An 18,909-nucleotide genomic window follows, 5' to 3' on the forward strand; every position below is an offset into this window, starting at 1 on the left:
TTTGCCTGGTGCCAAAAAGATAATAACATAGGTGTCAGGTGAACCTCTTTGGGGAGGTCACTCCATAAGTAGGGTGCCACCACTGAGAAGGCCCTCTCTCCTGTAGCCACCCATCTAGCTTCCCTCAGCAGGACCACGTCAGTCCAAGAGCAGTATAAGGTGGGGGTCGTCACAAAGGCCTCTAAAGATGACCTGAGAGTCTGAGCCGGTACATATGGGAGGAGACCCTGGCCTCAAGCCATTTAGGCTCCGTGTACAGTGCATTGCAGTCATCCAACTGGGAAGTTACCAGAGTGTGGATTAGTGTTGCCAGGCTATCTCTGTCCAGATAGAGACAGGGTCACAGCTGGGTCATAGATAGGGTCACAGCTGGGATATTTTATTTATTTATTTATTTATTGGATTTTTATATTGCCCAATAGCCGAAGCTCCCTGGGCAGTTCACAAAAATTAAAACCATTCAAAGTATAAAACAAACAGTATAAAACCATAATATAAAATACAATAAATTATTGCCAAAACCATGTGCTCATGTGGCTGATAAAAGCCACTCCTGGCCACTGAGGTCACCTGGACCTCACGTGACACTGATGGATCCAGGGTCCGTCCCCCCAACAGCATAGCATGCCTGATCTTTCAGTGGGAACACAACCTTCTCCGGGACAAGGCAGACAAACCACCTGCTAACATTACCTCATAGATCATAGATCATAGGATCATAGAATAGCAAAGTTGGAAGGGGCCTACAAGGCCATCGAGTCCAACCCCCTGCTCAATGCAGGACTCCACCCTAAAGCATCCCTGACAGATGGTTGTCCAGCTGCCTCTTGAAGGCCTCGAGTGTGGGAGTGCCCACAACCTCCCTAGGTAACTGATTCCATTGTCGTACTGCTCTAACAGTCAGGAAGTTTTTCCTGATGTCCAGCTGGAATCCGGCTTCCTTTAACTTGAGCCCGTTATTCCGTGTCCTGCACTCTGGGAGGATCGAGAAGAGATCCTGGCCCTCCTCTGTGTGACAACCTTTGAAGTATTTGAAGAGTGCTCTCATGTCTCCCCTCCATCTTCTCTTCTCCAGGCTAAACATGCCCAGTTGTTTCAATCCTCCATCTGATCAACCTGTTTCGGTGGAAAGGGGTCTAATAATGCAGCAGCACATCACAGAACAAAATCGGTTAGCATACACAAGGGGTGAGGGGAGTCATAAAGGCAAATTATTGCTTCTGCTTTCCCAGTCGAGTTATATCAGCTGCAGAGATCACTGAGTGCATCCATGTTCCTGAGGCCTTCTGAGTTGATTGTATTTACTGCAGGTGCAAAGTGCTTTATTTCCGTTTTCTAAGGCTCACTCGAGGCGCAATTTCTGATCTAGACGTTGCCTGCTTATCTTGCTGGCCGAAGCACCAGTCAAGATACTCCGCTAAACCCAAACGGCCGGATAGCTCAATCAAAGGTCTTTTGGTGAAACCTTAATGTGAGAGAGTTTTCTCTGCCTGGGGGCCTGGAAAGCTGCTACCAGTTGGGTGGACGGGACCGGGCTAGTTGGGTGGATGAAGAGCCTGAGCGGTTCCAAGGCTGCCCTTCCTTCCATGTCCTTCACAAAACCACTGCAGAGCTTGGCTGCAAGCCCAGATTGGGGCAGAGCAGAGGATTCTGCTCATCCATGGGAAATTCACATGGAACCTCTCCCAGTAGGGACCATTTGTCCCATCCACCCCCTGGCAGCCCTCTGGCCTGGGAGCCCCACTCCACCCCCACACGTCCCTGGCTGACTTCCCCAAACAATTCACTACTGTTGCTGACCTTTGCAAATGCCAAAGGATGCTTTGCGGAACTCCAACAAGATCCCTCCCCAGTCTAAAATGAAGAAGGGGTGGGGTGGGGGCATGATAGAGCCAGAGTCCAGCCTGCTTGCACATGGGGTGCCCTGGGGACAGCCGACGCGGAGGCCAGGGGATGGGCAGGACATCTGGAAAGGGGAATTCAGTCCATCCCTGCAAAGGGACCCTTTAAGCCTGGGAGGGAAGGCCAAGGAGATGCCTTCTGAGGGGGTCCCAGGTTCCCTGCTGGTTCTGGTTGAGACCCCTGCCCTTACTGGATGGGCCAAAGAGAGGCACAATCCCATCCTTCCCAGGACGCTGGCTGGGAATGATTGGCGTTGCAGTCCATCCTATCCGGGGGGCATCAGGTTGAGGAAGGTGGGTGCAATCCTTCAGCAAGCTCCATCCCCACTGCCAGAGGAGAGGCATGTCTTTCACCCAGCGTGAAATCCGGGCCCTGGGTTCCAGTTCCCGTTCCTGTCCTGAGTGGGAAAGGGAAGCGCAGGGCAAGCGGAGGCTCAGTGGGAGGGGCAGGCCCAGCCGTCGAGGGTCCAGAGGGTGGTAGCAGCTGGTCAGGCTGGAGCAGCGGGGTCCTCCCACTGCTCCGACGGAACCCCTTCAGGGCCCCTGCCCTGGTTCTCTGCCCAGGCTCTGCACCCACTTGGGCCAGTTGGGGTCCTTCAAGGGGCAGCCCTGCACGCCGTGAAGTTCTTACTGGACTACATTTCAGTTTGAGAACTCTGTAATCTGCAGCACTTGGCTCGGTTTAATATTTTAGCGTTTTGTTGTCTGGCTTTTACGATTTCTGTGTGGGGAGTTAATTTTTAATTTCTTATAAGCTCACCTGAGCATTGCTATTGCAATAAAAGCGCAAGGTAAACGCAAGTTGATAAATAAATACATACAACTTGGGAGCAGCAAAAATCAGGGGAGCTCAGTGCCCTACTTGTAGGCTTCAGATTGACGCATTGGCCGCCCCGGATGGATTTGCTTCGGCCGTTATTTGCTTTGCTGTTCATCAGCAGGGCTGTTCCATCAGTCATGCACACATTCTCAGAAATATGCACTGATATTTATTCATTCATTACATTTTTATACCACCCAACAGCCGACGCTCTCTGGGCGGTTCACAAAAATTAAAACCATAATAAAACAATCAACAGGTTTAAAAACACAAATACAGTATCAAAAGCACAACCAGGATAAAACCACACAGCAAAATTGATATAAGATTAAAATACAGAGTTAGAACAGTAAAATATGAAATTAAAACAGCAGAGTTTAAATTTAAGTTAAAATTAGGTGTTAAAATACTGAGTGAATAAAAAGGTCTTCAGCTGGCAACGAAAAGAGTACAGTGTAGGCGCCAGGCGGACCTCTCTGGGGAGCTCGTTCCGCAGCCGGGGTGCCACAGCAGAGAAGGCCCTCCTCCTAGTAGGCACCTGCCTCACTTCCTTTGGCAGGGGCTCACAAAGAAGGGCCCCTGTGGATGACCTTTAGATACATATGGAAGGAGGCGTTCCTTCAAATAACCTGGCCCCAAACCGTTTAGGGCTTTGAATGTCAATACCAGCACTTTGAATCGGGCACGGACCTGGACTGGCAGCCAATGAAGTTGTAAAAGGACTGGCGTGATGTGGTCTCGCTGGCCAGATACTCCTCTGTACACTATGCACACACACAGACAAGTCACCACACCGAAGCATCGGTGTAAACACAAATGCCCCCAAGCCAAAATTATCACCTGCAGACATTTGTGAATGTGTGCAGATGAGATCTTGACTCCCTGGTATTTGTGTTTTCACTGATGCATCAGTGCAATTTATTTTCTGCATGTAGCATGTACTTAACGCATTTATACCCTACCATTGATACTGTACTCACAAGAATTCAAGGCAATTCATAGCAAGATAAAACAAACAACTAACAATTTAAAAGCACCCTTACAGTATATTTATACAGGACTTGGAACAACAGCAGAAAATAACTACGTATATCAAAGAAATTATTTTCTGGAAACAAAATTATTTTCTGGAAACAAAGCCCTATGAAGAGACACTGAAAGAACTGGGCATGTTTAGCCTAGAGAAGAGAAGATTCAGGGGAGACATGAGAGCACTCTTCAAATCCTTGAAAGGTTGTCACACAGAGGAGGGCCAGGATCTCTTCTCAATCCTCCCAGAGTGCAGGACACGGAATAACGGGCTCAAGTTACAGGAAGCCAGATTCTGGCTGGACATCAGCAAAAACTTCCTGACTGTTAGAGCGGTACAACAATGGCACCAATGACCTAAGGAGGTTGTGGGCTCTCCCACACTCGAGGCCTTCAAGTGGCAGCTGGACAACCATCTGTCAGGGATGCTTTAGGGTGGATTCCTGCATTGAGCAGGGGGTTGGACTCGATGGCCATAGAGACCCCTTCCAATCCTTCTATTCTATGATTCTATGAAAACCTTAACACCAGGGCTGGGCAACTTGTGGCCTGCCAGATGTTTTGGCCTACAGCTCCTACCAGCCCTAGCCAGCATAGCCAATGGGCGAGGACGGTGGGAGGCCAAAGCATCTGGCAGGGGCACAGGTTGCCCACCCCCGCTTCAAACTGACAAAACCCGCGTTCTGCATGGCAGCAATCGCTGGCGCCAACGTCTTCCTAAGACTTGCCAAAGGCCATTAGAGAAGCGGCAAGGGTGGCAGGCTTCCCTCGGAAGTCAGTTCCAGAGCCTCAGCACAGCCATGGAGTCGTGACGATTCTCCTGCGCGTGCATAGGCAGCACACATGTGCACGCATATATTCGCACTTGCACACACGTGCCTCTTGCATATATTCACATGGCGAACTGTGCTTGGGAGATGCAATCCAAAATGAACACTGACTCCTGGAGAGGGCCGTTGCTCTGGCTTACCACCATCGCCAGCTGCTTTCACCCTTCACAAGGAAGGATCCGTGTGTTCCTGCCCCTGTACATCACCAATGGAGAAGGGCCTTACATGTCTATTAGCCGTTGTCATCTTGTGTCCCCAAATGGTTGTGGCTTTTACCCTTCTGATGTGGTGGGCTGGGATTTTGGGGAGACTAGAGCCCATTCTGGAGCCAAGGAGGTGGCTGCTAAACCAATGAGTCCTCCTGGTTCCTACTGAGTTGTCCGTGTCATGAGGCCCTGGTGTGGACAAAGCGTGCGGCCCTGGATGGCGGGGGGATGCCGGCACACCCTACAACCCTACCCTTCTCTGCCATGCAGGTGGAGCTGTCGGATGGGACGTCCCACATCATCACAGATGCCTACGCCGGCAAAGAGTACATCATCCAGGTTGCCGCCAAGGACAATGAAATTGGCACGTGGAGCGACTGGAGCGTGGCAGTACACGCCACCCCCTGGACTGAGGAACCCAAGCATCTCACCACAGAGGCCCAAGGAGCAGGTGAAGAAATAATGTGGGAGTAGGGGCGGCCATGTTGGCTGAAGGGAAGTGAGTCTTGCGAAGGAGGAGATCTGGCCCTTAGGAGGTCCTGAAACCCTGATGGAGCCCAGCCGTCCGGAGCTCCGTCCCCCAGTGCTGTTGGCCCTCATTCTTTGCTCAGAGAGCAGGGTGGAGGATGGGTGGCCCCAGCAATCCCGGCAGGGCTCAGTGACGATGGCATCCCTTGGGTGGCATCTGTGGCATCCCTTGCCAATCAAAGCACCCCAAACCTGCTCTGTAGACTACGCGAACGGGAGTTCTCCCTGGAAATCCAGCGTTAGAACGAGAAGCAAAGGATGGAGGGGAGGGGAGGCCGACTGGGCGGAGTTTCTGCCCGTAGCCAGTCACACTGGGGCTGAGCAGCTAGGGGTGGGTGCAGGGGCTTGTGTGGAGTTCTCAGCCAATCAGAAAAAAAGTCCAGGATGTCACCAGCATCCTGGGCGTCCTATAACCAGCTTTGGATGGTGAGAAACTGCAGCACACGGGTAGCAATACGTGAATCCCAGGATCCCCCATTTCCTCAGAGTAGGGGGTAAAAGGACCTCATCCTTACATTGGAGCTGAGCCATGGTATATTATCTCTTTAAATGTGTACCTGCGATTGGCGTGTGCTGTGCGTGTACAGTCCCAAAGGGTTCCAGTCCCATGGTTTTCTGAGCAGCTCTTCTGGGATCAAACGGATCATGGCCAATGCCGGGCACACTGGCCTTGCACCATAGAGCTGTGAGGGTAAAGCGGCCTCCTGCCTCTGCACCATGGCCCTGCCACCCAAGTTCAGTTCTGCAGTTGAGGATGCGAAGTGCTGCCCTGTGTTTCCCTGGCTCTGTGCTCCTGCCTCTGAAGTGTCCGTGGCTGGAAGACAATTTGTGACCGCTGCACAGTCCCCATTTTTCTCCTTACAGACACCCATTTATTCCTTGGTCCCTCTGGACAGATGGGACTCATTTTGGCAAATGCCTTTGAACAGCTGCTTCCCTAACCACCCACAGAACACATGCGTCTGACGGGAGGAATAACGAAGACACGGTCCTCTTCTATAGGCGCTCGTAGGAGAGTCTCAAGACTGGATCTGTGTCAGGTCATGTTAGAGTTGATGCCACTTCCTCTCCCATTAAGATCGTTCTTCCCCCTTTCTCTTCCGACTCCTCCACACCACACGAGAACCACAACCCTGCTGGGAAAGGAGCCAAAGGCTTGCAAAGAGGTCCTCTTCACAGCCTGGTCAGAGGAGCTGAGGTGTTGCAGTGTCTTTTGCTTCTTCATATAGCACATAATTGACTTACAGAATTTGCTGCCACAAGATGTGGCGATGGGCTGAAAAGGGAAGTTGAAAAATGTATAGGGAATGACCTTACCCCAGTTCAAACTATTTGCTCACCTAGCCTAGGATTGTCTGCTCTGACTGGCAGCAACAACTTCTCGGGGTCTCAGATAGAAAAGGGTCTTTCCCACCTGATCTTTTTTTAACTGGAAATGCTGAGAATTGAACCTGGGGCCTGCTGCAGCCAAAGCAGAGGGTTGCAGCCCATGATAGATAAATGGAACCCCCATGTTCCGGGACAGTATACCTGGACACAGTATACTCCGTATACTCTGGACACAGAGAAGAGAGAGCTATCGTCATCCTGCTGGAAGCAGAATGCTGGAATAGATGGACCCTGGCTTGACCCTGCCAGGCAGTTCTCCTGTTTCCCTCCCAGGACGGGATGGCATGTAGGACGGTGGTGGGAAGGGGGTGTCAGGAAATGGGGCAGGAAAGCATCCCTGCCAGCCCTCCAATAAAGTGCACTCCGGTGTTGGTATTTGCAGCAGCACGACAGGGAGCCTGTTAGCAAGGAAAGCCACAAAGTTAACAACTCTCTGTTTCTAGGAAAGCGCTGGGCTCGCTTCCAAGTGCATAATGTGATATTGGCCTCTGGCTTCCCAGAAAGGAGCCGTGGAGCGTCCGGGTTGGTCCCCTCAGCTGGCACCACCACACGTGGGGTTGGGAAATCGAGCAAGAATGCCGTCCACTACTAGGAAAGGATTGGGAGATGGGCCAGCATCCCTCGGGCCGTCTGGCCGTGCACGCACGAGGGAGCGTGCAAATTTAGCAGCGCTGCGAGCTGCACGACAGCTTGTGTGAGGCTGCACATTTCGGCACGCGGTGGAGGTGGGCTCAGAGCAGCCGCTGCGCTGGTGGCATCACAGCCGCCCTGGCAGGTTTGAGCGGGCTACGAACAACCTCACCCTGGCTGACACGAGCGATCCAGTGGGATTTCCCACCGTAGGACGCCACCTCCCCGCTTTTGTTCCGTTCAGGTCATTAAGGAGAACTGAACAGAGCCTCTCGTTTGCGTGCCAGGTGCACGCCCAGAGGCCCCTTCGCCTGGAGGCTCGCCAAAGTCCAAGCCTGTGCATTTTCCAGACCCACACTAAGAAACCGTGTTCGGTTTAGCTTTGAATGCTTCGAGTTCAGCAGGTGCAGGATAATTCTTCGGGCTGTGCTGAATGTTCACTTGCAAACCATTGTATTGCATTGCGTAACGAAGACTTTGGGAAAAAATATTTCCCAAGCTTTGTTTGTATCCTATTCTGCGCATGGCTGCTTGTTCCCCCACTCTGTGGTTTTGGCAACATTTTTGTTTGTTTAAACTAGGGCCGCCGACGCTGCTGCTGCTGCTGCTGCTGCTTCCTCCCAATAACTTGATCCCAGTCAAAAAGGTCTTATGTAATGAATGTTATGATGTCTCAGTGCCACAATAGCTAATTGGGTTACGCTAAGTGATGAGTTTACAAAGCCAATTCAGAATGGTGGCAATGCTGCCCCGCCCTCACTCTGGATGGGGAAACCTAAGAAGGTGCCTTAATGCCAGCATTTTTAATACCCTAAGATTTCATACACATACACACACACACACACTGTTTCCCTTGTTCACAGCAACACACAAAAAAGAAATCCGTGAAAGAGGACAGCTTCTCTCAGTAAATGATCATTCCATATAGTACTTTACATTGTCATTGATTTTTTTAAATAATAATATAAGTATTTATTTATTTGTTCCAATAATATCCTGCCCTTTTCTTCAAGGACATAAAGAGGCATACATGATACTCCCCCCCTCTGTTTTGTTCTCAGAGCAACCCTGTGAGGTAGGCTGTGCTGAGAGTCAGTGAATGGTCCAAAGTGGTTCTCTTGTAGATCTAGCAACCAGTTGAAGCATTTAATTGATGAACGTCACGTCTTTTAATTGGTTGATCTTTTGATTAACCATTTACCTTTCAAAGTAATTTACATATCACCCAAACTTCAACATTAGCGTATATTTGAGATACGGAAAGAAGGCTGATAGAACCTACAGCTGAATCAACAAAGCCTTGCAGCTGTGACCATTACCTGGCAATGCCTTCAGGTTGTCCTTTGATGGGTTTTGAGGAAGGAAGGATGCATGAAGGAGCAAGCAGCTTGACTAAGCCTTAGGAGGGTTTCTGGTCTAATCAAGTCCAGCGGGATCTTTTTTTAACACACGGTGGGTTATTTGGCTGAAATAACCAACAATATTCAGAGCGGTTTATTTAAACCACCATGGTTTATCGTGTCGTCTGGCAGACACTGTGGATTATTTCATCAGACACAGAGTCGTGAGGCCAGAGCAGTCAAAGTTGAGGCTGCCACATTACTGGAGCCGTCGGAATTCGATTCCAAGATCTGCCAAGCAACCCATCCTGCCCTAACCCATCCGACGGCAGGCTCCCCAACTGTCATTGTGCACCTGGGGCTGGTCTGGGACCTGCAGTCCGGCAGGCAGCATGGCCAGCTTTCCCACACGCGATGCGCACAGAGCTGGAAGAATGGCCAGAAATGGACCCTCTCAGCCCTGTGGTGCTGCACCCAGTGACGATGCAACAGCTCAGTGTGGAAGAGGAGCAGGAGAGATCAGAGCACACGCACCCCTGGGCTTCGAGCAACGTGTACTGGAGTCCATCTCACACTCTCGGACAACAGGCCCTGACCTGGGGGACCAACTGGATCACGCTGTCCTTGGGGAGGTGTCCCAGGTGACCCTTCCTGAGCTGTCACCGACCCACGCAGAGATCCAGCACATCTCCGCGGAGCCCAGCGATCAAACATTCCTTGGATTCACTGGGACAGAGGGCGACACCACGGTTGAAGGAGGCGGAAGCCCAGAGGCATCGGCCATGGCGGAAGACCTGGAGGAAAGTCCAGGAGAGCAAGCCACAGAAATGGCTGGCCACGAGCCCCTCGAAGAGGAGCTGCTGCTGCCACGAACCAGCAAGGAGCAGCCAGGTCCTCGTTGGGATGACCACCCCCTGACGAATGCCTGGAGGTCAGCCCAAATGTGGAACACGCCCAAAGCTGACAGGCTGCAGGTAGCAAACGATGACACATGCCATTCAAGCGCATAGTGGAGCGGGAAGAGAACAGACGGGCAAAGGAGCATTTACTGACAGCGTGGTCGATGCGCTTGGGCACTCAGAGCATGGACGGTTGTGGCCAGGTAATCCGGGACACAGGCGAGTCTACGCACCCAGGCCTGCACCAGCATGGACAGACGGTGCCTGTGGAGATGGCTGCCTCTGACCATGCTCTCGAACGGGCCCTTCAGGACCACACCGCTGCCATTGACCACCAAACGGAGGTGCTGAGGGCATCCTTTGCAGCCATTGCACGCACGACAGGCGCACCCTGCCTATATCCCTGGGTGCAGTGATGTGCCTCCCCAGTATGACCTGCCTCCTGCACCAGGCCTTGGATTTGGCCCCCAGCACCCCCTGGCACCACACGTGGGCTTTGAGAAGCCCGGGCCTCCAGACGTGATCCCTGCAAGTGGAGAGCAGAGGGAAGGTTGTCGGGCTCAAGGTGCCAAAGTCTTTCGGAGCTGTTGCTGCTCCCTGTCGGGGGAGAGAGCTGGAGACAGCGAGCCGAGGGCGCCTGGCAGCGGAGGCCCAGTAGCGGCCTTCTCAGAGGACGAAGACGAGCCTCACTCCACCCCTTCCCCACCGCTTTCCCTACTGCTCCGGCCATTCTCTCCCTCCCTCCCTCCCTCCCCCCTCTGCCTGTGCCTCCACATTGTGCTTCCGGGCCGATATCTTGGGGCAGCACAGCTGGACATTCACGGCCAAGTTGCTGGTCCAAAGGGGTCACAGTTTTGCAGATGCGCGATGCGCCTGGAGAGGAGCGTTCCTCGCTCTCCCTTCTTCCCTGACCCCTGGAGATGCCTGCACCGAATGCTGCAGGACGGGCCCAGCAGGCCTGCTCAGGGTTCCGCCTGCTACTCCACGCCCACTCAAGGCACCGGAGGCTTCTGCACAAATGCAGTTCATTTGGGCAACGGAGGGTGGGGGCGGGGTTGGCTCCCCCTAGCTTCCCCCGAGGCTTACTTCAGTATCTCTCCTTCTTCTCTCCACCCCTCCCTCCCCTTGTCACAGTCAAAGTAACTGAGCGCCACTTTTCTATGCTCAGCGGCCTCGTTTTGCACGACCTGATAGATGCTGTTGAGCACTGTCTGAGACGGCTGGAGCACAGCGTCATGCAGCCCCACTTCTCCCTGCCCCTTAACCCAAGGAATGGCTCTGAACAGGCTTAATAATGGCTCAACCACGCTCAGCTCATAGGCAGCGGCGGCAGCGGCTGGTAGTCGCCCTGCAAGTCCCCCTGCCTTCCTCCTGCCTCCTCCCATGCCCAGCTTAGGCCAAGACACAACAGTCTCTGGGTGGACTCCATGTCCCACAGTATCCTGCCTAGGGTGGCCCTATGAAAAGGAGGACAGGGCTCCTGTATCTTTAACAGTTGTATTGAAAAGGGAAGTTCAGCAGGTGTCATTTGTATATATGGGGAACCTGGTGAAATTCCCTCTTCATCACAGCAGTGAAAGCTGCAGGTGCCCTGCCCTCTTTTAAATCTGGTCACTCTAGTATAGCTCCTGCAGCTTTCACTGTGGTGACGAAGAGGGAATTTCACCAGGTTCTCCATATATACAAAGGACACCTGCTGAACTTCCCTTTTCAATACAACTGTTAAAGATACAGGAGCCCTGTCCTCCTTTTCATAGGGTCACCCTAATCCTGCCCCATTTACCACCACCCCCAATTGGGCCACCTCCTCACTTTTCGGTTGCTGAGATCACCTGTTCCCCCCCATCCCCCCAACCCCACTACACAGGTCGATTTGGGAAATGGACCCCAAGGAGGCTCTCCATGCTGCGCTGGAGCTGCTCACTCAAGCCCTCACAGGCGAGGCTGCAGAGGGGGGAACGAGGATGTCATTCAGGAGCGCAGGCAGCAGGAGGCTGCCCTTCTACCCATGATCTCACAGCTTTACGAAGGAGTTGCCCCAAACTCTGCTGGTTCTGCTGCGGGTGCAGGACGCCTCGACTTAATCATGGCCTCACTGCACGCCTGCAGAAGGCTGGGCCTGACGATGCAGATGGCAGCGGCCACTGCCATGGTGAGCTAAGTCAACACAATCACCATGATGGCTACAGCGCTGGCCAGACGGAGCAGCGCTGCGTGGTCCACCGGTGGGTTCTGCTGCACACCGAGGCTGTTTGGACAGAGATGCAGGACTTAAACAATTGGGACAATGAGCACGTCAGAGGTAGTTTTCACATGTTGCACACCACCTTTGATCTGATAGTGACCAAGACCACCCTGATCTTCTGCAGGCAAAACACAATCATGGATCCATCTATTTCCGTTGACTGCCAACAGACCCTGACGCCGTACGAGCTTGCTATTAACATGGCTACCTCCCCTTTCAACCATCTTTGGGATGGGCAAGTCGAGAGCCTGCAGAATTTTCTGAGAGGCTGAGCATGTTCTGAATGAGCGGTACCTTACAGATGTCATCCGGGTCAGCGATGAAATTCTGTGCACTGAGCTTCCCATGTGCAATGGGCACACTGGACTCTACCCATGTGCGCATCTTTCCCCCTTCCCCCATGGAGTGATGAGTACTCCCACTGAAAGCACTACTACAGCATGGTTCTGCAGGTGCTGGTCGATGTAAGGGGAGGGGGTTCCAGATGCGTTCACTGGGGTCTCTAGGAGGAGCCATGATACAGCCATCTGATAGAATTCACTGAAAGAGAAAGGAAACCCCAGATAATGAGTGAGCAAAAAAAGTCAAAGGCAAGGGGCGGTACCAGGAGTTGTGTGTCTGAAAGGATTTCTTATTGCCGACACGTTTCAGACTAAATCCAGTCCTACATCAAGGCAATCTAAAGGAAATTTTAAAAAGATACAGTGTTACAAAAGTAGGGAATCGTACAATCATAAACGCTCATACAATATACCTTAAAACAGTTTTCTAAAATTCATTGTGATGAGATGCCAAGATATATAACAATTCATGTAAAATAATTAAAACATTTTAAAATAAAGTGACATCAAAAGGTATATTTCATATTACAAAGATAAAAATACTTATAACAATATAAAATCACTAATCTCCTATAAAATGATTTTATATTGTTATAAGAGTAAGTATAATTGGCTACTTTTGTAAAACTATATATTTTTAAAATTTCCTTTAGATTGCCTTGATGAAGGACTGGATTTAGTCCGAAACGCGTTGGCAATCAGAAATCCTTTCAGACACACAACTCCTGGTTCCACCCTTTGCCTTTTTTTGCTCACTCCTCATCGTCTAGAATTCCCCTCTTGCTGATAAGCTCACCATGGGCAGATTCCTTCACCTCCAGCCTGGCAAGTGTGGGTGGCTGTCCCTTGCGCCCGCTCATTCTGGCTGACCAGGCCTTTGCCTTTCAACCATGGCTGATGGCGCCTTACTGCACCCCGAGGACTCCCACCCAGAAGGACTTCAGCTACTACCATTGCCGTGCACGGCTGCCAGTTGAGAGTGCTTTTGGGCATCTCAAGCAGGTTAAGATCACCCCGCGTGGACATACCAGCCCCGTCCTGCTGCGCCCTAGCATGTGCTATGCCATGTAGTCGCCTTTTATGCACACCTCCAAGCTAGAACTATTTCCAGAGAAGAATTAATTTCAGTGAGGCTTTTGTAGAATTGATTCAATGAACAGCATTTCATCTACTAGGCCTTGTTCCTTTGGGATTGTGGGTGGGTGGAAAGTTAGAAGGCCGCGGGGGGGGGGGTATACAGCAGGCAGGTGTCAGTGTGGTGGGTTTGGAGGGCAGGCACTGGGGGTCCTGGGTTTGGGGGATGCAGCAGTGGGAGGAGTAGGAGGAGGATGGGCAAGGTGAGCCATGGGGGTCAGGTGCCAGGGTCTCCGTTGCAAAGGACTTGGGGGCTGTGCTGGGGCAGGTGGAGGAGGAGGAGGTACAGCTGAGCCGAGGCGTGTGGTGGAAGGACTTGGGGGCTGTGTTGGGGAAGGGGGTGGCAGGAGAGATCACGGGAGAGACTGTGGATTCACCAAACAGTGACACCGAACTCTGTGAGGAGTTGTGGGGCTGTGCCCAAACTTCCCAGGCAAGGTGCCTGGATGGGGCGGAAGCGGTGGCAGCAGGAAAGACCCACACCTGGAGAGGGGGGGCGGAGAGATCACAGGTGTCCCGAAAAGGGGGTGATGCTCCTAACTCCGTGTACACTTGCGGGACCTGAACCAAACTGAACAGGTAGCCCATCCTCATGGGAGGAGGCAGGTTGGGGGGAAGTGTGGAGGCAGGTAAGAAAGCACTCCAGAATCAGCAGCATCAGGTGGTGGAAACCCAGGCAGGGAGCCCAGGGGAAAGGGAACGCCCATGGACAAACACGGGCCAATCAGGGAAGGGTGGTGATGTTGAAGCAGCGTGAGGGCTCGTGGGATACATTTTGAGCAGCAAGGGCTAATGGGATACAAGCAGGAGGATTGAGGGGGGGGAGGGCGGGAAAAGAGTTATCCAATGCACTGCGGAGTAATAGTCCGTTCACAGTTATAATCCACTCAAGGTTGGTTATTTATGTGATCATGTGGGGGGTACCTCCAAAATAACCAACTCTGAGTTGACTATTCACCTACTGTTGTTGGCATCTGAACGCAGCCAAAGACAGCATTAGCGGCATCATGATTGCAGTTTTCAGGCCAAAAGTGGCATTTCAGGGAGCAGAAATGTTTCCCAATTGCCCCAAATTATGTGCAGGTTCACCTCTTCACCCCTTTCTGTTTGTTGCTGCTGCCTTTGCTTCATGGCCTTTGCTGCTGCTTCAGGGCCATTTCCCCCTCTTTCATCACTTCTTGGGAAGGGATCCACGGGTGATCCCAGCCAATCAGGGATCATATGATGAATGTGATGACATCGCACACCACGCAACCAATCAATTTGGCCATGTGTTGCCATCTCAGAGGGCACATTAAGAGAAGGGGGGAGTAGGGACTTATGAATCCATAGAGCTGGAGTTTTGCCAGAGTACTCCGAATTCCATCTCGAAACTCATTCCGACTCGTGTCCGTATCAGATTGTGAGCTTTCAGTATTTGTGTACGTGATTTTCCAAGTTTTTCCAAGCATCAATTGTGCGAAGTACGCATTTTTTCATGTGCATTTTTTCAACGTAGTCATGCAGCGGAATACATTTTGTTTTGGTCCATGTATCACATTGCAAGCTCAGAAATGTACGGAGATTGTGTCTGGGTCCATGTTCAGTCCGGAAGGGGTGAACCGAGTAAATCCTGATCAAAAGCAAACCAAAACCATTTTCTCCTACGTCCCACCAGATTCATCCTCACTCCGAATTGTTGAGCACGCCCTGGAAAAAGAAAACAACAACACTGAAGGTGTTGTACACATGGTTATGAATAGCAGTGCAAATACCACCTGCACCCCCAAGAAAAGATAATCTGTTGAAACAATACAAGACATTCTTTGTGACAATTTTTTCTCAAAGAAATGATGAAAAACCGTAATCCGTTCTAAAGGCAGAAGGTGAAAGCCTGCGGCGTGGAGTTTTCAGTGGGCACGTACTGCCCTCTGGTGGCGACCTGGCTTAACATACAGCTCGGAGGAGCACCGGGCTACCTTGGCCTGGAAGAAACTTGTGACAACAGCACAATATCTCATCTCCACAAGTAGGGAAGAAAAAGTGAGATGAAAACTTCTTCAAATTAAAAAAGTGATTTAATACAGGCAGAAGAGGCCATTCACATTCCAGACCTAGAGGGGAGTGTTTTAAATTATTCTACATTGATTTAAGGAGGGGGGGAAGGCTTAATGTGAACTTTTGCAGCAATTCGTTGTACCACAACCCTAAATGGTCATCTGTGCATCGGAGCCTTCGAGAATGAAGGCGTCTTTGAACTTAATTGCTTAAGGGAACTGACAAAAGTGATAAGTTGCTGTACAAGTTCAGATTGTCTTGAGTTATGGCACAGGTGACTTGGGCATCGCGATGTGAATGCCATACCCGATGCGGAAGGAAAGCATTTAGCAAAAGGCATGGCAGTAAAGGTGTGTGCTCCAATAGCAGAAACAGAAGTGTGAGTTGCATTAAAGCAAAGACCGCGAGGCCATGTGTTCCAAAACAGAGTGAAAGGCCACCAAGAAAACCATTGGAAAACCAGCTTACTAAGTTCCTGCCCAGGTGAAATGGCTGAACTGGGTGGAATCTTGGCTACCGTTCAGGAGCTGCCCTGCACATGAGTGCGCCTTGCACAGAGCCCCGTGCAGCGCGATGTTGCGTTTCCATGGGTGTGTTTTCACCACTATGCCCAAACAATGGGAGGATCCCACAGGAGAGGAGAGCCCCATCAGGAGGCCTCACGTCTTCTTCTCAGCCAGGGCTGTCTCCACCCCCACCCCCCAAAGCTCAGGATGTCACCCCAGCTCCCATAGGCAGGCAGCCTTTGGGGTGTCGAGCCTCGCATGGCTTCCAGGGCTTGGCCTCAGGGCTTCGTTTGAGTGCCAAGGCCGGGTTCCAGGAGGCGGGAGTTCATCAGTGAGAAGTGAGGTTCTCCGATGATGTGGAGAGTCACCGTGATGTCCCTCAGGGGTTGTGGAACAAACAGTGGGGCTTTGCAGGCCAGGAGGTGAGCTTTGCAGGCAGATGGGAGCCCCAGCACCTCTCTGCTGAGGAGGAAGCTCCTTCCCAGGGCGGCATGAGGGAGGTGCTCTTTGGCCAGCCCTTGCTCCTCCACTCTGGGGTGCCATGGGGTGAGTGGAGGGGGTGCGGTGAAGACACCCGGGGGGCCTGCAGCATTAACCGCTCTTCTTTTCCTCCCCAGCAGAGACGACAACCACCAGCACCTCGGCGTTTGTGGTGCCCCCCACCACCAGGATCTACAACTCAGACGAGCAAGGCACCGACGGAGCCGTGGCACTTTCCGTGGTGGTGGGTCTGGTACTGGTGGTGTTCAGCATCCACTTTATTTAGTGAGTACCCTTTCCGTCCAGAGATTTCCCCCCGAGTTGGGGCTCCCGTCTTTGTGGCCGGACTGGGCGGAGGGGGCAGGGGTGGAAGCCCGAGTGGTGCAAGGCCCGACTCCACTTCTTCATTGCCCCTTTCCCCACTTCTGAACACAGATCAGGCTGGGGGAAGAATAAGAAGGCAGGCCGTCACCTAGGCATTCTTTCCCCCGCAGTTGTAACCTTTGATTCCGTTCCCATCGCCACTTCCATGGCTGGCTACCTGGCTTCAGAGTCATCTACCTGTTGCTCTCATTCTCAGTCTCTACGGCCCCACATTTTGGGATGCCATTTCTCCATTTCTGCCCTATGTGCTGAGCCGGCTGGTCCACACTTCCCTGCAGAGACGGTGTTCCACCTGCCTCCTTTCCTCCTGCAGACAGCTGGGCAAAAGCAGCCAGAGAATGGCCAAAATGATCAACGCCCCCCTCCTGCCCCCCTCCACACCTTTGGAACAGCAGTCGAGAAGACCAGTGCTTGGAACTGAGTCAGCGTTCCAGTCGGTGTGGCCTTTTTCACTGGAATGGCAGACATGGGGAATCCAGACATGGCAGTCGGGACAATTCCACCTGATAAATGTAGCCCAGTCATCGCCTCCCCAAGGAACCTTGGGAATGGGCTGCTTGCAAGGGTGCTGGGAGTTCTCTGGTAGAGCTCCACCATCCTTAACGGAACGGCAGTTCTTGAGAGCCCTCAGGTAGAGGTTGCAATGCGGGCAAAGCCGATCCGAGGCCGGTGGACCCAGAAGTGAGTCCCCCAGAATCCAGTGGAGCTCACAAGTCGCCAGGCTTGTGATTGCAGCTGTCACCAGGCTTGGAACTCGGGATGGCCGAACATTCCTTGTTGGCCACCTACTGAGCTTCTCCGAATCCCTCCTCCTCCACGCTCAGTTCACCTCGTTCGTGTTCCCAAATGTGAGCGTCTTTTCTTTTTCCAGTCAGGGGGAAATGTGCATTGGTGATTGTGGAAAATGCACATTTCTAAAAGTGTGCATCCAAAATGCACACTCCCCTCCCCCACACCCATAGGCTACAGCATGAAAATGTGGAATTGGGGCAGGGGGGGAATTTGTGCCTTTTCGGAAGTGCGCACCTGGAGAAGTGCACACTTTCAAACACAAACACAAGCTCAGGAAATAGTGGAAATTTCCTGAGAATTGTGTCACTCCTCACATCTGCGAACAGGACACGTGCGCATGATTTGTGAACAGGAATGAAATTCTCAAACATCCCAGCCAGTTTAAAATTGTAGTATTGTGTCACTTGTGGAAAAGACCCAATACCTTGTTGCGTGGATCCAGTCCTACCCTGAACCCAGGCCTTCCACCCCAGTGGATGAGAAGTAGGGGCGCTAACAGAGGCCTTCTCTCTCTCTCTCTCTCTCTCTCTTTCCCTCCCTCCCTCCCTCCCTCTCCCCTTCCCCCTCCCTTCCTATAGACTCGGCCTCAGAGCCCCACCAAGGAGGTCACCTCCTCGCCGGAACGTCTGTCTTTGCTTCTGTTTTGCACATGGCGTGAAGGACGTAGCCGCGTTTCTCTTCATTGCTTCACTTCCTGGAAGGATGAGTCCTCTGAGACAAAGAGACCCCCGTCTCCACCCCACCCCCCACGCGCCCCGCCCCCCACCCCCACCACCTTTCCGACATTGAAGGTTTGACTGAGGAAGCCTTGAAAAGGACGGAGGACCCTTCCTCATGCAAAACAGAGAGACAGGAACCCAGGCGCGGGCCTCCTGCCAGGGCTGAGCAGGGAGGGAGCAGAAGGGAGCACCAGCCGTCCTGGCCTCGGGGTTCGGTTCATACAGCTAACCCACCATGCCAAAGATGCTCCACTGAACCTGCTTCACACCTGTGGCGCTTAGCAGCCAACTGCCAGACACGGGAGCGTGCAGGAGGGGACGGCTCGGGAGGGGGAGGCCACGCACCTCCCACAGCGGCGAGCCGGGCTGCCACGTTCCCTGCTGCTGCTGCCACCGCCACCGCTGCTGCCACGATTGCCACCACGGCCCCTTCTCGACAACTGAGAAAACGAACTGTCAAGTCTTCAGCCACACAAACGAGGAAAAGAGGACAGGGAGACATCCCGTGGGTCACTGCACCTCCCGCCCACCCCTCAAAAAAGACAACACCCGGGGGGGGGGGCACACGACTTCTTGTGTATCAAGACCGGGAGGAGTTGTCTTTGTTTTGTTTTTTTAAAGAAACAGTTCATGACTGTACCACCTGCACCCTGAATTCATAGCATCTCTCGCCTCCCCACTGGAACAAGAGGGTGGTGG

At 52.4% G+C, this 18,909-nt stretch overlaps 1 protein-coding gene across 4 annotated transcripts in view; it reads left to right on the forward strand.

The window, feature by feature from the left end:
• CNTFR (ciliary neurotrophic factor receptor) overlaps positions 1 to 18,250 on the forward strand; it is a 466,204-nt gene extending 447,954 nt beyond the window's left edge. For 3 of the 4 annotated variants that reach the window (XM_063128377.1, XM_063128378.1, XM_063128376.1), the window contains 3 exons: positions 5,057 to 5,237; positions 16,453 to 16,600; positions 18,070 to 18,250. In XM_063128377.1, the coding sequence (XP_062984447.1) occupies positions 5,057 to 5,237; positions 16,453 to 16,600; position 18,070 (330 nt within the window). In that variant the 3' untranslated portion in view covers positions 18,071 to 18,250. The remainder of the gene's footprint in view (positions 1 to 5,056; positions 5,238 to 16,452; positions 16,601 to 18,069) is intronic. The other variant, XM_063128379.1, reaches the window with a different exon arrangement.
• Positions 18,251 to 18,909: the final 659 nt, after the last annotated feature.

Source organism: Elgaria multicarinata, chromosome 6 (assembly GCF_023053635.1).
Source record: "Elgaria multicarinata webbii isolate HBS135686 ecotype San Diego chromosome 6, rElgMul1.1.pri, whole genome shotgun sequence".
NCBI classification, from domain to species: domain Eukaryota; kingdom Metazoa; phylum Chordata; class Lepidosauria; order Squamata; family Anguidae; genus Elgaria; species Elgaria multicarinata.